This window comes from Pleuronectes platessa, chromosome 8, assembly GCF_947347685.1.
Source record: "Pleuronectes platessa chromosome 8, fPlePla1.1, whole genome shotgun sequence".
NCBI classification, from domain to species: Eukaryota; Metazoa; Chordata; class Actinopteri; order Pleuronectiformes; family Pleuronectidae; genus Pleuronectes; species Pleuronectes platessa.
The window spans coordinates 10,458,393-10,474,389 of record NC_070633.1 but is presented as its reverse complement, the minus strand read 5'-3'; the positions used below and the strand labels follow the sequence as shown (position 1 = coordinate 10,474,389).

Genomic DNA, 15,997 nt, shown 5'->3' with positions numbered 1-15,997 from the left:
TGTGTGGGTCAGAAACCTCAACAGTGTTAAGGCTTGATAATCAGAATGACGAATTTAAAGCAATACCAAGGTGAAGTGTTTTGAGCCACCTTAGCCTCCAGTGCCGCTTCAGTCCTCCTTGACTATGACTCTAATTCAGTTTCTGGAACTCAACTTCATAATTTTACACCATATTCCCAAAAGATATATCAAACGTTTGGCATTTTTATGATGGTGGTGAAGAGGATTAGTATATTTATAGCCATCAAACTATTCAGTGACCCCTCATGTCTGTATTCAAGTTTCTTAAATCACAGATTAATTACTATGTTTCCTTTCTTTCACCACCTGACTCACTAAAGACTGGATTTGGTTTGAGACTGAAAACAGAAAAACATTCCGGTCCCTAGTTCTGAGCGGGTAAAGTAAATAATTAACTAAGACAGCAAAAGGCAGCCGGTGCATATTCACACAACTTAAATATTTAATTATTAGTGCTGTGCATTGAAGGAGACTTGGATGCAGGTATGTGAAAACACTATTAGAAGCTTGAAAAGGAAAATATTGTAACTCTGTGAGAAATTGTCCATTTAACTTTCAAGTGCGTATTGACAAGATTTTGAATTTCCATTGTAAATCTCCCCAGGAGACTTGATATTACGACTTAGACATTTCCCGAGAACATGGATGAAAGCATTAGGTGATTGTATAAGAGAGTGGACAGTGGAAGCTGAACACACAATATACAAACAACACAGCTTTAATATATTAAATCTGTTTTGATAGCAAAATGTGGCTAATTTACTCATTCAGAGAGCACTGACCAATATTGGCATTAATTAGGTACAACAGAGCTGATAATTATTTGTGGGTTCATCAATATAAATAACCCCTTTGTAATATAATTGATTCTTAAAAAAAAAAAAAGTGAATAAGTGCAGCTTTAATAACAACCTTGGTGTAAATATTAGCGCGTGACCTTACCAGGCCTTCACTGGGCATGATGCTGGTGAGGTGGACCACCTCCAGATGGGCAGACTGAGAGACCAGAGAGTCAGATGACAGAGAGATGATGTGGTCACATATCCCTGCTAAGGTCTTACACTGGAAGTAAAGAAAGCAGAGGGGGGGAAAAAAGACAGGAAAAGAGAGAACGAGAGAGAGAGAGAGAGAGAGAGAGAGAGAGAGAGAGAGAGAGAGAGAGAGAGAGAGAGAGAGAGAGAGAAAAAGAGAAAGGTAGAAAGTTATTGAGATTGGTTTTGGTCCGCGGGGGATGCTGTGACCTAGCTGGAGGAGGTGAAACAGAAATCATTTCATCAGACAGTTCCACATCGCCACCTCCATCACGCCGGCACACAAACTGTTTCCTGTCACAGTCTGTCCACGGGCATGCCCACAAGACACCGTCACAGAGTGAACAACAGACCGCTGATACCAAACACGACCCGAGGTGCCCAGATGACATTTTCCAACAACTAAATTACAGAGCACAGATCTCATTTGTTGTTATCCGTATTTTTTCATTTGGAAGAGAGAGGCCATTTTTTCCCCCATCACATCAACTAAACTAAATCAGAGCGGATGGATTGTCTGTGTTGTGATTTCTTTCTCTCTCTCTTTTTTACACCTCACTTACATTTCTAATACATATTACTGCATTCGAGTGCATCCAAGCACAAACGCCAAATGAAAAGCATGACTTCACCTTACCTTTGTTCCAAATAAACCATGGCTGTTTGTCTGCTTGGTCACGCATGCGAGTTAATTTATCATCAGCAACATCTCCGCCTTCTAATCTTGGCTGACTGACTGCAGTGGGTTTTACAGGGGCCGTTACCTTGGTTATCCTGCCTCACTGCAACGCTTCTTAGTGCAAACATGCATGCAAACACACACTCGCTGGAATGTAACAGGCGCACATGTGAGAGCACATACAGTTTATTCTCGACATTCACACAGGCTGCATGACAGTGATGAACCCTGCACATACTAATCTTCTCATCTCAATCCTAATGAGCAATTACCGGATTATAGTTGTGAAATAACCAGAGGAGATCTTACTCACACACACACACGCACACACACATACACACACACACACACACACACACACACACACACACACAAAAACCATGGCTTCAGGGGAAATTGACATTGACTTTAATCGATTTCCTGGAAACTTACTCTCTAACCTTAACCAATGTTATGCTTGCCTTATACTAACTCCCACACAAACCTAAACCTAACCCAAATTTTCACATTGAAATTTAATATTTGATATCATTCGGGACTTGCTTTTTGTCTCCATAAAGAGGACAAGTCACTATGATGTTAGTGTTAACAAATGTAGGACCACATACACACAGACACACACACACACTCACACACACACGCACACACACACACACACACACACACACACACACACACACACACACACACACACACACACACAGACACGCCCAACCTTTTCTGGGTCATGGTGAATGATCCACTGCTCATTCTGTTATTCAGTACAATTATTTCAAAGTGTACTCATTATGTAATGGGATACCCAGAACTGTTAATGTCATGCACAGACACCGAACAAAATCTTTAAGCCTTAATTTGAAGAGTGAAGAAAAAAATATTAACAAAAAGCTGTATATTTTTAATCTGGCCAATACAGTTGTAAGTAGCATGTGAAGTGCCCAGCTGGAAACTACAGCCAGTCACAATGCTGTGGCTCTGCTTGTGTCCCGCTTTGATCATCAGACTAATAGTCTTGACCTGGGATTAAATTGAGGCCGAGAGACAAAAAGGCCCAGAGAGTCTCAACTCAGCTGCTCCAGCTGTGACACACCCAGCCTTGATCAGGCCGCCTGCTGGAGAATCAGAGCGCAGATTATAGGGAAGTTAACTTATGTGGCTGGCTGGCGTGAGATTTGAGAGCAGTGAAACAGAAAGCCAGACATAGTACAATGCCAAATGGATTAAGCTCTGGGTGCACACAACCCCTCCATCCCCCACATCCACCACCTCTCTCATTCTCATTCTCCCTCACGCGTTCTTCCTCATGGACTGACACCTTCTCTCCGATGCACACGCATTCCAATGCTTACACACACTCTAAGCACGATTGCGTAATTATTTGTCTCCACATGCATGAGTGTATAGACCCCGTGGCAAAATTATACCTGAACTGAGACACGGAGAAGGATGGACAGAGGTAGAGGGAGGGAGAAGGGGAGTGGAGGAGGGAACCAGGAGAGCAGGGAGGTGGGAGAGAGAGTCCGGGAGGAAAGGGGGGAGAACACAAGGGAAAGGGAAACACACAACTAGGACAGTCTTACGTAATTCTCCTCATCCTTATGCATGCATGCACATAAAAACACACACACTCACATACACTTCACGCTCCATCAGACACACAGACTCACACATGCTCATATCTTATCGCTCTTCTTCATCATCTCTCTACTGTCTCTCTCTCTCTCTCTCTCTCTCTCTCACACACACACACACACACAGTTGTCCCTGTCCATCTGATTGCTGCAGGCGGTAGTCTAGAGGAGTGCAGAGTAGCAGTGAGTTTTGCATTATTGAGCAGAAGCTGACGAACGTACAACTACCACTACAGTACAGCAGAGCATTAAACGGTGTCTGAACCCCATGCTGGATGTACAATGAGGGAACAGTGGCTGAGAGACTCTCACATAAAAGTCTGTACGGATCACAAACCATAAATACATTACTGAATAATATATAATTGGAAATTTAGGGAAATATAATGACATTATTCATCTCTATGCCAAGACACAGAGGTGGATGTACTTTAAATATGAACCTATATCCAGGAGATGGTTAGCTTAGCGTAGCAAACGGATTAAGATGACACATGGGACTTATCAGACATTTAAAAAACTACAGTTCTTATGTAAACGATATAAAACATTATACTCTTTGTTCTGCATTTATTTTATCACCATGTGTGTCCCGTGTGTGGCTGTGTCACTTCCCCTCCACATTATTCATTTTCTAAAATGCATAGTAAACAACGATCACAAAGGAAGCAGCATCTAAAAGAAAACACCTCTTCTTCCCTCTCTCCCTTTCTCCCTTCACGCTGTCTCCCTATTTCACACATAAACCTCCCACACATAACAGACTTAGTCATGTGTAGCCTTTAGTCTGGCACCCAGGGTGTGTGTTTATGTGTGTGTGTGTGTGTGTGTGTGTGTGTGTGTGTGTGTGTGTGCGTGCGAGTGCAGGCACGCTGTGCATGTGTGGCCAGTTATTTCTTATGATGTGGAAACCTAAATTTCTTTGAGTTTACATTTAAGTGGAAAAAAGGAAAGTCCCTAATAATAATGAAGTAACTACATTATAAAGTGAGGACATGTTTAAGGTTGGATCGAAGTGAGGCTAGATATAGGGCAAGATTAAATTTCGAGGTAAATATTTAGGGTTAGATGAAACTTTGGGTGTACCTAGGGTTAGATAGTTAGGGTATATCTAGGGTTAGATTAAAGTTGGGATAAATCTTTGGCTATCTTAAAGTAATGGTAAATCTGGCATTAGATTAAAGTTAGGGTAAATATAGGGTTTGATTACAATTGGGGTTTATCTAGAGTTAAATTTAGGTTGGGGGAAATTAACGGTTGGATTAGTTTAGGGTAAGGGTACGGAGTTCTTATGATTTAGGTTAAAGTACATCTCCAGGAAACATGTTTAATTGTGTGCACAGGTGCACAGATGGATAAACAAGAAACTGTGTGTGTGTGTGTGTGTGTGTGTGTGTGTGTGTGTGTGTGTGTGTGTGTGTGTGTGTGTGTGTGTGTGTGTGTGTATGTGTGTATGCGTGTGTGTGTGTGTTTGTGTTTGTCTGAGTGCATGTGTGCCATCTAAATATTTGAAATAGCCCAATGTCACTGTCCTGTGTCATTAGCAGGCCTTTAACAACAGAAGTAATGACAGCCTGGTTTCCACAACCAAATCACTAAGGGGGGAGGGGGGGGGGATAATCCCGACAGGGGCTGCATCACAATTTGCAGAGACAAACCTCTCAAATAAAGTCTTGTGATTAGTTTTGTTGATAGAAATATGTCATATGTAAACACCTCAACATTAGTATGTGCCTTGGCATAAAATGCACAAATATTTGACTGTGAACTCCCCCTGCCATCGTGTTATTTGGTTTTCTCCACCTGACCTTGAATGACGGCAGGAAGTGTCCTAATCCAACTGTCAGCCCAGATCAAACACTAGCTGCTCACTCGCTTTCACACGTGGACACAGACAGTTCTCTGTCACACATGCACGCCCGCCCCGCACACACACACACACGATCAAATGGAGCTTGCGTATGGCCTTAGGCTGGACGTTCACAATCCTGTGCCACAAATTCCTATAAAAATCACAGCACTCTAACATGCACATACACACACACACACACACCCATGCAGAAAACACAAACGTACACAGGCAGCCACACAAATCGTTCAGCTGTCTACTTCTGCTGTTTGTTTTTGAACATATGCCATTTTGTTTCAAAAGCAAAATCATTGCAACTGCCAACGGAGCCAAATGGCAAAACCAGTATGTCACCCAGAAGTGATAAGATTTCACTGACGTTTCAAACAGAGTTTGATATTTGAAAACAGAAACTTACCACGTGGAGAATCTTGTTCTCTGTCTCGTACACTGTGCAATCCTGCAAAAAGAAAGAAGAAGAAATATAAGAAGGAGAACACATCAATGTGGACATCCGCACAGAGTCTGAAATATCTCCTTCCTCCAAATAGAACAGTGCAGAAAGAGGGGAATAAGAGAATTCAGAGATGGATGACTTCTTCTCCACCGGAGAACATCGGCAGTCAGCTGTTTTATTTCTTACCCTCCACATTATGTCTGGTACTTTATAATCCAGGCCGGCTAACACATTGGATTCACCATTTTTGGAGTGACTCTTCTGTGTGGAGATTCATAAGCCTCCTTGGGATTTAGAAATGACATTATTTGAACATGACAGATTGTTATTTAATGATAGCTGATAGTTAATCTATTCCTGGGAAAGCAGCCCGCTGAATCTGCCGGATGTGCATGGTAGCAGTTAATTTGTCTGTTTGATGCATTAGTGCGGGCAGTGCTGCCACCTTTGTCTGTCTCGCTGCACCCTGGCAGCCTCAAGTTCATTTGGCCCATTGTGGCCCTACGGTGGCCCCTTTCTCTCCGCTCTCCTATGGCCCTTGTAAGAGGGGATGGGTGTTATCTGCTCAGCTCCAGGATTCACTCTGGGCACACACACAAACACACTCTCAACACACACTCTAAGCAGGCTCTTACAGGGAGGACATGGATGAGGTCCAGGACAGCAGGCATAGATTCTGTCCAAACAATGAGGTTTCTACAGTATTAGAGTGTGTTTGCACCTCCAGTTTTGTTTTTTAGCAAATGTGTGTGTCACTGTAGCGAAGTAACATTAGGGAGTGTGCTAGAGAGAGGGTAGAAGGAGGACAGGAAATGAAGTGATAATAGACCCCTCGTTCATTCTCCATCAGAGCTCCTAAGTTAAGCGGCGGACGAGTCAGTGAGTCAATGAGTACACTGCCTGAGGCTGTTATTGAGAGCCACTCGTCCCCTCGGCCATGCTGCAAACAGCCTGTGGCAGTGACACATATGCTCATAGTCAAATCTATAGAAATGAGCTGCACACCAGAGCAAGCTGCAGCCGTATTGACGTTTCCACTCCAATCCTACTTTGGTTTTGTCCTTTCACATTTCAAACCCTGATCTTTAGTAGACGTGTGTAATGAATATGAGCACGATGGAGTGTAAGATGCATACATCACGTGTGTTTGATGCTGTACTGTATGTGTGTGTAAGCACCTGTTGTACAATTGTAGTTAGTTCTAGGCAGAGCTGCACGATGTTGTTCTTCAGTAATGAATACTCTGTCACACTGGCGAATGGAGACCTGAAACAGACACAAAAAAGAGTTCATAATCTGACAGATGCCTCTGACTGCTTATCATCTTGTTCTATATTTGGTTACTGTTCGTCATCAAAGGCTCCTCAGAATGGGAAATCACACTTGTTTTCTTGATCCACGTAGGACGAGGATGTTGGACACACAATATAGGAAGATGACACAAACTTTTCTCATGTTGTGTATACAGTATATCCTGTTGTGGTATTGTATTGTTATGTGACAGGGGGATTTTATGGTTTCCTGTTATTTGGTCCATTGTCTGTTATTGCATCACTGTATAGTGCATAACAGGAAACAGGTAACCCCACTTTGCAACAGTTGAGTTCACAATTGTTCTGTCCAAGTCTTTGTGCTTTTTTCTGTTTTATACTATGTGCACAAAGACAAAGACCAGGTAAAGTTTAAAAAAAGAACTGTTGTAGTTGTACAGTAGCATAGAGTTTACATATTTACAATTTTGTTATCGTCCATATTGGATGATGATTAGTCATTCATTAAAAGTCCAGATATATGTCTAGTGCTGATGTGTGACTCCATACCTGTCAAGCCAGGCTAGAAGGTTCTTGGCTGCTCCAATCAGGTCCACTACTGAGGTTAGGAAATCATTGGGTAGCCTTCGGGAAGCTCGTCCATCATAGTGTCCGCCCCTCCGCCGGCCCAGGATGAAGTTCTGAAGGTTCTTCGCCGAAGCGTTCAGCTTGTGGGACAACGTCCGGAGGTTCTCTGTCTCCAGGCCGTAGTTCTGGAAGACAAACAAAAGGATTCATATTAGAAGCAGAATTACAGTTATTTGTTGAGGTACAGATTCGTCTGGTGTTCTTCCACATCGGTGTTTCGAAGTTACCTGTGATATATTCAAAAGATTTAAGATTAAAGAAATAGTAAAAATGTTTAAAATTATTTTATAATGTACAGTTGTTATTTGTACAGGCTAATTAAAGCTCGAAGTAGGCGACATGGAGCAGCACCACTGAAAATTGTGTGGGACTGTGCTTCAGCAAAACTATCGTAGGACACTAGGAAGAATTCAACAATGGTAGGACTTTTTGTGGAGAGACTTTAAATTTGGTCAGAATCCACCGGCATCTACACAGTATGTTGTTACCTTGTCCAGGCACAGGGACTAACTGTTACTGTAGAAAAGCTGAGAGGAGGGTGGACGGACATTAAATGTGAGTTGGAAGGTGGCATAGGAATTATGGAGGACCATGCCAATTTAAAGGACACATGGAAGTATGTGGGCAAAGGTGATGTGTCTTCTCTTCTTTAAATGCATCATAACAAGTTCTAAACAGGTGTAAAATGATGCTTATACCAACCAGCACCATATACCTCCCCTGTAAAACCCAGAAAAAAAGTTACAATTTCTCTAGGATAAATCCAGCAGATCACAATGTGCTAATTTATGAACTCCTAAAGGTGCTGGTAGAGATTGTTTTTGAACTAACTCTGGCTATCACCCTCTAATTCCAGTTTTTGTGCTGAGCCTAATCCTACTGACTCCTTAGCTTGAGACGTAATGCACAGACATGACAAGGGTGTGTCCAAGCTATTGAATATTGAAAACATTGATCAGTTTCAAACTGTTAATGTTTCTTGATAAAAAATATGTTCGGTATTGACGAAGATCGGAAAGATAATGTGAGACCATGTCAATATATATTTTAGAAGGTAAACATTGTAAAAAAAAAATCATTTTGAAACTGATCTTACAGCATTTCTGGAATTGCACCATATCAAATGAATCAGTGGAATTATCTGAAACTAAAATTAATATCTCTCCATAACCACAAGCATTTTCATAAAACAGCCACTCTTTGCACGCACACAAACACACACACACAGACCCCACTGAGCCACTTTGCACTCGGTGTCCCACAGCACCTCCAGTCATGTCCTCCCTGACAGAGCCTTATTCCTGCTGACACAAAGGCTACACACACACACACACACACACACACACACACACTCACACAAACACACACCACAGATATCCTTGTATAGTCAGATGCACAGGCGAGCTAGACGTATCTATTCCCCCTCTGCCTCTAGATCTATTCTACACAGTCACGACCACAGTGAAGGAGGGAGGAGGGAGGAGGGAGGGTTTCACAGTGGTGCAGCAGAGAGCGTGAGAGAGAGAGAGAGAGAGAGAGAGAGAGAGAGAGAGAGAGAGAGAGCGAGAGAGAGGGGGGGAGCGAAGGAGAGAGAAATGAGGGAATTGTTGAACTAAAGAGGCAGAAGACAAGAGGGAGAGAGAGGAGGAGATGGCACCCAGCTATGCATCTCACTGAAACTGGGTCATGCATACACTGTGCTCTGTTTAATCTTCAGTATTCTGTGTGAACATGGATGTACACATGAACTCGGAGCGCACATGTTTTCACAGCTGTAATTAGGCGATTCCTGTGATTCGATCTCGAGCTGCACGCGGCTCCTTCCAGGGGACGCAGTGCTGAGATGAAGCGGGGGAATAATGCCCTGTGTCGACTGTCTCATCTGCTGTGTGTGTGTGTGTGTTGTGTGTGTTGAGAGAAAGAGAGGGAGAAATACAGAGAAATAATTTGAGCAGCGCGTGCATATGTGCGCTTTTGTGTGTGGCAAATCAATGCAGTAAGAGGGCAATGCCATTAGAACAACAGCCCCCCCCCCCCCCCCCCCCCCCCCCCCCCCCCCCACCCCCCGACTCCACCTTCATGTCGATGTGGTTGCCATGGCAGCCATGTGTGGAGTGGTCTCTTCTCTGTGCTAAAATTTCTACTACTGTCAACAGAATTACAGTCAAATATTGTTTTTGAACTCACACTCATTGTTGTTGAACATAAGCTTATGGAGGCAACTAGAGGGATTATATGTTACCTCCATCAATCAAGAGAATATTGATTGTATGTGTGTCACGTTCATCTTGAAGGATCTGGTTTCAATGGCCAAACTCAGTCAGTTGAGACGATATTCAATTATTATCACAGGTTTTTCTTATTTACCCAAACTAAATTACACAACTACTATTTTCTACAAATGAACACTAGACAAAAAATTTAACAAGTTACCCTTGATTTCAGGAAAAATCTTAAATCTATTTGAAGATGCTGCTTAAAAGCTGAACAAATGATGAAGCTGATCAAGCTGTGACGTGCCTATAAAGACCATTTTTGTTTGAATGTTTAAAACAAAGGGTTGTAATTGATGAAGTGTTTCCCTTGAGATATCAACAGATAGGGAGACCATGAAAACACTGTCATGAAAGAAAACATGGGAGAGAAAGAAAGACTAAAATTACATACAGTATAAATATATGTGCCCACACCAGCAGATCAAACAAGAGTCTTCAGGCAAAGGAAATACATTGAGTGACGTGCAGACAATAACGGGAAAATATTCATCTTTCGTCTCAGCTTTCATCTGAGGAGTCCTGTCTAATGAGCTCAGATGTTCAAATGAGGATGAAAAGGACAATATATATAAATTATGGCCAACAGGATTTTAATTTGGAGTCACACAGGGTAGCATTGAAAAGGAACAAACACAGAAAGCTGACTCATGTGTGAAAGACTTAGAGGAGGACAGGAAGGCATGAGTCACAAGAGGAATTGGGTCTTACAACATAATAAATCTACCTAATTAATGATCATGCCAAGATAGCCTATGTGAAGGGCTCTGAGAAAATGTTAAGACTGAAGTTGCTTGCAAGACGTTTTGGTGTAGTGTCAGAATATCTTCCAGGTGCTCTTTAAAATACAAACTTATGAACATCAACTATATTAGAAATTGTAAATTGATATGGATTTTTTTGTCTGTGATTTGGCCGTAACAAACTATTAACCTTTATCTCAACTTCGTCCAGTTTCATGAAAGAATGAAGCTGTTCCTCATTTCTTCTTCTGGCGCGGAAGGAAAAAGGAAGGTTAACAAATTGGGGATAGAGAATTTTATTAGACTCAGCTAACTAAACTTCATCAGCTGACATGGAGGGTGCTGTAAAAAAAATTATATTGTGTGAAGATAAATACAACCTTCAGGATAGGAAAAAAGATCTCTTAAGTCAAAAACTTACTTTTACAACACTTAAAAAATAAGATACACAAAGTAATTGACCAAGTTTGCTGATGATTTTCTAATGTTTTGATAGAAGAAAAGAAATTAGCTGATCTCTTCTCAAACCCCTTGGGGCAAGAGCTTGTGTGTGTGTGAGCGCGCACGCGGCTCCTGTCTAGGAGGATATAAGACATGTACACATTTTAAATGACGCCGTTTTGAGTCGAATTTGATTGTTGGAGCTTACGATCACTTGGATGACACCACAGGAACATTGTGGAGGCATTTTATTTATTTATTTCTGTTGTTCTTTACGTTTACTTGCAACGCTGTTTACCTCTGAAACTTCTAAAGTGTTTTGTGGCCTTTAAATACTTCCCCCACCCCTCCATCGGCATTGTGGTGTGTAGATAATGAGTGAAATTAAATTTTTTCTGTGACCTATCCCTTTAAAATATTATGAAATCTATGCTATTCATTGGCATAGATTTCTTTCAATTCAGATATTAGGACAAGCAGTCACCTTATTATTTTTATTTTTCGCTCATTTCTCAGAATCTTGCAGAAAATTCCCTTCATACTTAGAAACCTACTTAGCATAGATGCTCAGGGGCAAAAACCTGATGCATAGGCATACAAGAGGGGACTTCCACATTTAGAGTAAAGCCCAGTCAGCGCTTGACAGTTGCATTGATCCAAGGCTATGGGAAGTGCCACTGTTTTTTACTGGCAGGACGACCCAGAGTCAAAATGGTTGAGCCAAGTTATCAGGGTTTTGCTTTGCTTATGATGTTGCTGACGAAGTGCATCTTCCATCGTAATCTAAAATATTCTGAGTCTGCTGGTTGGACAGAGATATGTCCAGTTCAGATCTATTTAAACAATGATCATATTTTATGACAACTTGAGGGATATCTGGGGAGAATGGCAATATTATCCCAGAGATACCAAGAAAAGTTGCCCTTCAGCCAACTGCAAGTGAGCATAACAAGAAATGGTGTACTAATCTCTTTTTGCACCTGGAAAACTGTATGGGGAAACTTTGTACGAGTGGCACTAATTGAAGATCTGGATGCAAAAACCACACAACTGGAAAAGCCACAACTTAAATAAAATCCACACAACACAACTGCCAAAGCCGGACAACAGAAGCACAAACAATGGATGTTGACAATGACACAAACCAAAAAAGGATTAAGTAATAATGTTTGTGCTTCCTTTTTAGATGCTCACAAGCACCTGTACCGTAACACCTCTTAAAGACAAGCATCACATTTTAAGCGGAGACTGGCTTTTAAGTCAATGTCCTTGCAAAACTATGTTCCTCACCAACAATATATCCTTGCTCACTTCCATTGTTATTCTGGTTCAGTTATGTGTTTTTTTTTTTCTTGTTGTTGTCAGTTTGCATTCATGTTTGCAGCTTTTGCATTATATTTCTGTCCGTTAATGCAGTTGTATGAAACGTCCCGGATAGGGTTTAAACTGAACTGTGAATTTGGTTTTATTAAACAAGCAATACTTGGGTAATATTTTTACAGACCATTTTCAAGTTATTTTGTGATAGCATCACACCAGCCAACATTATCCATTTGTAAACTCTGCCTTTATTTTGATTTTTGCCTGTAAAGTTTGTGACTGCATTACGACAAAATATTTGACAGATAATACAAACATCTGCCAAAGCCTCAGAAACCGTCTCTGTGGTAGTTACCAGCAAGAGAAGGTGTCTCCAGGACATCGACACACACACACACACACACACACAGTGTGAAAACAATACCAGCTACAGCTGTCACGGCTGGTGAGAAATTTGGCACAACCTGGGGCTTTGTTTAAAACCAATCTGATTGTTTGACTGCTCATGGTTTCTCCCCCAGATGTCAGTGTGTTCCCCTGATCTCAGTAATTAACATACAGTGGTTATCAAATCTGATTGCGAGTTAAAGCTGAAACTCCGAAAAGTCAGACCTGAGTTGTAATAAACTGGTATTATCCCTTAAACCTACTCATAGCGGTAGCTTTGGTGAATCATCTTGTCTACCTGGCCACTAAGTTTGTGTGTGTGTGTGTGTCTGTGTGTGTGTCCAGTTCCAGGACATATGGTGATTGTTGCTCTGGGACACCCATATCCCATGCTGGAACATTTTGAATGAGAAGAGGTGCTGATTAGCGCACACGCAAGCATACACATACACACAACACATACACGGGACAACACATTCAAACCCACAGACTAATCCAGCCAGTGTGTGCCTGGGAGATAAGGGTGCATACTCTTCCTACAGAGTCTCTTCTCTCTCTCTCTCTCTCTCTCTCTTCTCTCTCTCTCTATCATCTCTCTCTCTCTCTCATCTCTCTCTCTCTCTCTCTCTCTCTCTCTCTCTGCTCTCTCTCTCTCTCTCTCTCTCTCTCTCTCTCTCTCTCTCTCTCTCTCTCTCTCTCTCTCTCTCTCTCTCTCTCTCTCAGTCAGTCCCGCTTGATCTCACCCTCTTTCTCTCTCTGGGAGAGTAGCACCTAATTCTCCCTAATTCCCTAATCCTGAGCAGGACCACTGCACATACAGTCAGCAATGGCCGAGGCAGTGCACACAGTGCGAGGCCCAAATCATAGAGGATGTTTCTCTCAATAACTGGTTGAGGAAATAAACAACAACTAATAAATAAATATTTCTGACTCGAAGAGAATTTCCTCAGAGGTTGTATGACACATCATATTCTTAGAAAGATGAATCAAATTTGGTTAATGTAATTCTGACCGGCACAGCATAAATTATAGCCTATTTTTAATTCACTAATCTGATCATTCATGTAACACACTTATGGCTAAACAGTTTCAGCACCAATACCACAGTGTTTTCTTTCAAATCGTACGTGTTTTTTCCACAGAAAACTTCTTCTATTTAACAGGAGTGGTCAGCCTGTTCTCAGATGTCCCATGTTGTGCAAAGACAAGCAGCAGCCATATCTTACTAAATACAGCATACATTTGGCAAGATCTAGATTTTTCAAATTAGTCACAACTAGCAGGAAACATGCAGGCAACCTTCAATGCACTGTTATGCTATATTTTCTCTGTCTTATACTATTTACTATTTATTTATACTATACTACCTTCAGGACATTAAATTTACATGGTTGATTCAAAAGATGTATTTGTAATATTGAGTCTTATTTAATATCTGCAAACCAGTTGTCCTGTGGAGCAGTTTATATCTGAGAAAGGAGTGCAGGGTTTAAATAAATGACCAAATCCACTTCTTGCATAAATTACACTACAATTAATTAATGTTGTTTAATTATTCAAATTGAGGGCAAAATGAAATAGACAATTTCTTTAACTTCCAATTGGAGAAAAGCATTTGATTTTGAAAAATAAATGAAAACCCACTCAGCAGCCTTTTTTCAGCTAGGCTATAGCGAGCTAAAATAGCACAAGCTAACTGTTTGCAGCTATAGTTCCAGCTTAAACATTTTAGCCAGCAATGTAATGCAAACTATCTTAGCAAGCTAATGCTAACTAAAACATTATCCTTCAAAGCCATCAGTTAGCCCATGTTCTCCACTTGTTGGGAAAACTCTTGACTACATTTTGTCAGTTTTGGGCTTCCTTAAGTGTAGCTCATGGCCGTCTTACAGAACCTTTGCCCCCCATCACAGATTGAGAGACATGATGTGAGTCAGTAGCAGAAGCTGACTAACCAGGGCACAGAGGAGGTCGACAGCTTCCAGGATGAGCTCCTGATGTCCTATTCTGGTGACGCCCAGCTCCTCCAGCTCCTGGTGGGTGATGTGCAGCAGCTGCTCGCCCCCCATCTGCTCCCGCTCGAAACTCTTCACGTACTGCTGGAGACAGTCATCCAGACCTGAGCAGAAGACAGACGCAGATTAGCCCATGCTGATCTTTTTACATCTACTACCGCTGTGTAGAGGAGGCCTGCTGGTCAGCCTTAGCCGAAAAGGACAAAATGTTGTTATCGTTAGTGATCTGTGAAAAGTTCAGCTGGCTTTTTACCCCCCAAGGAACAAAAAAGCAAGGAAAGCAATACATTTTTTACACATATAAATGATTTCCTTTTCTTGAGTGCCTAAAGCCAGAGAAACTTACAAACTGTCACCTAGACAAAACAACCGTTGTTGCAGCTTTCTGATATCTGATAACGATTGTTCACCATGCTGTAACGACTTTTCCTGCAGGGGGATACAAGCAATGTAATTTGATTTCATGTTTTCAGAGAATGCAGAGTGAAGAAGCTGAATTTCATGCACATTCATGATTGATTAAGGGTGTGTCCAAAATATACCCAGAAAGATGTAAGCAATATTGATGTACGACTTTTCCACTGTTAAGCCGTGGCCGCCTGCCATGCAGAGAGCCAGTCAGCTGCACATAGACGTGGTGGGTCCGGGATACTATTGATCAGTAGGAGCCTCAGGCTTTGAACCAAACAAAGTCAGCAGAAAGCATTCCTCCCCACAGACCTAATGAACAAGCCTGCTCGAAAATGAGCATACACACAGCAAAAAAAAACGCATGAGAGGAGTCAAATCCATGCACACACACACACACGCACACAGAGCCAGGAGAAAAAACAAACAGCACACTCCGTCCCTCTGTGAATGCACACATTTCAAACACTATCACACATACAAATACAATTACAACTGCTGTTGTTATTCAGGGTCTTGACACCTCTGTGGAGCCATGTTGTTAAAGACGAGTGGAGCTGTGAGGAAAACACTGATGCCCAAGGGAGGCAATGCTGACATAGAGCAGACAGTGTGGTAGCACCTTAACACAGTCCCCCCCCCACACACACACACACACTCTTGCTACAATGGATGAGCACGAGGCATCTTGCCATGGGACAAAGTATAAGCCTACTGTTGCGCTGAGTGACATAGACAGACAATCTGTTACGTACTGCAAAACAGAGCAATTTACCATCCCTCTCACCGGTGAGACGGTCCGCACTACAGCAACACTTGCGAAAATCACTTATTGGAATACATT

At 41.8% G+C, this 15,997-nt stretch overlaps 1 protein-coding gene across 1 annotated transcript in view; it reads right to left on the bottom strand.

Annotated features, from left to right (window-relative positions):
• Positions 1-15,997, bottom strand: part of si:ch211-26b3.4 (connector enhancer of kinase suppressor of ras 2) — a 53,133-nt gene that overhangs the window by 25,332 nt on the left and 11,804 nt on the right. Inside the window, exons 2-6 of the mRNA XM_053429312.1 lie at positions 14,686-14,849; positions 7,489-7,691; positions 6,847-6,934; positions 5,630-5,671; positions 964-1,083 (exon numbers count right to left, since the gene is read on the bottom strand). Of these exons, the coding sequence (XP_053285287.1) occupies positions 964-1,083; positions 5,630-5,671; positions 6,847-6,934; positions 7,489-7,691; positions 14,686-14,849 (617 nt within the window). The remainder of the gene's footprint in view (positions 1-963; positions 1,084-5,629; positions 5,672-6,846; positions 6,935-7,488; positions 7,692-14,685; positions 14,850-15,997) is intronic.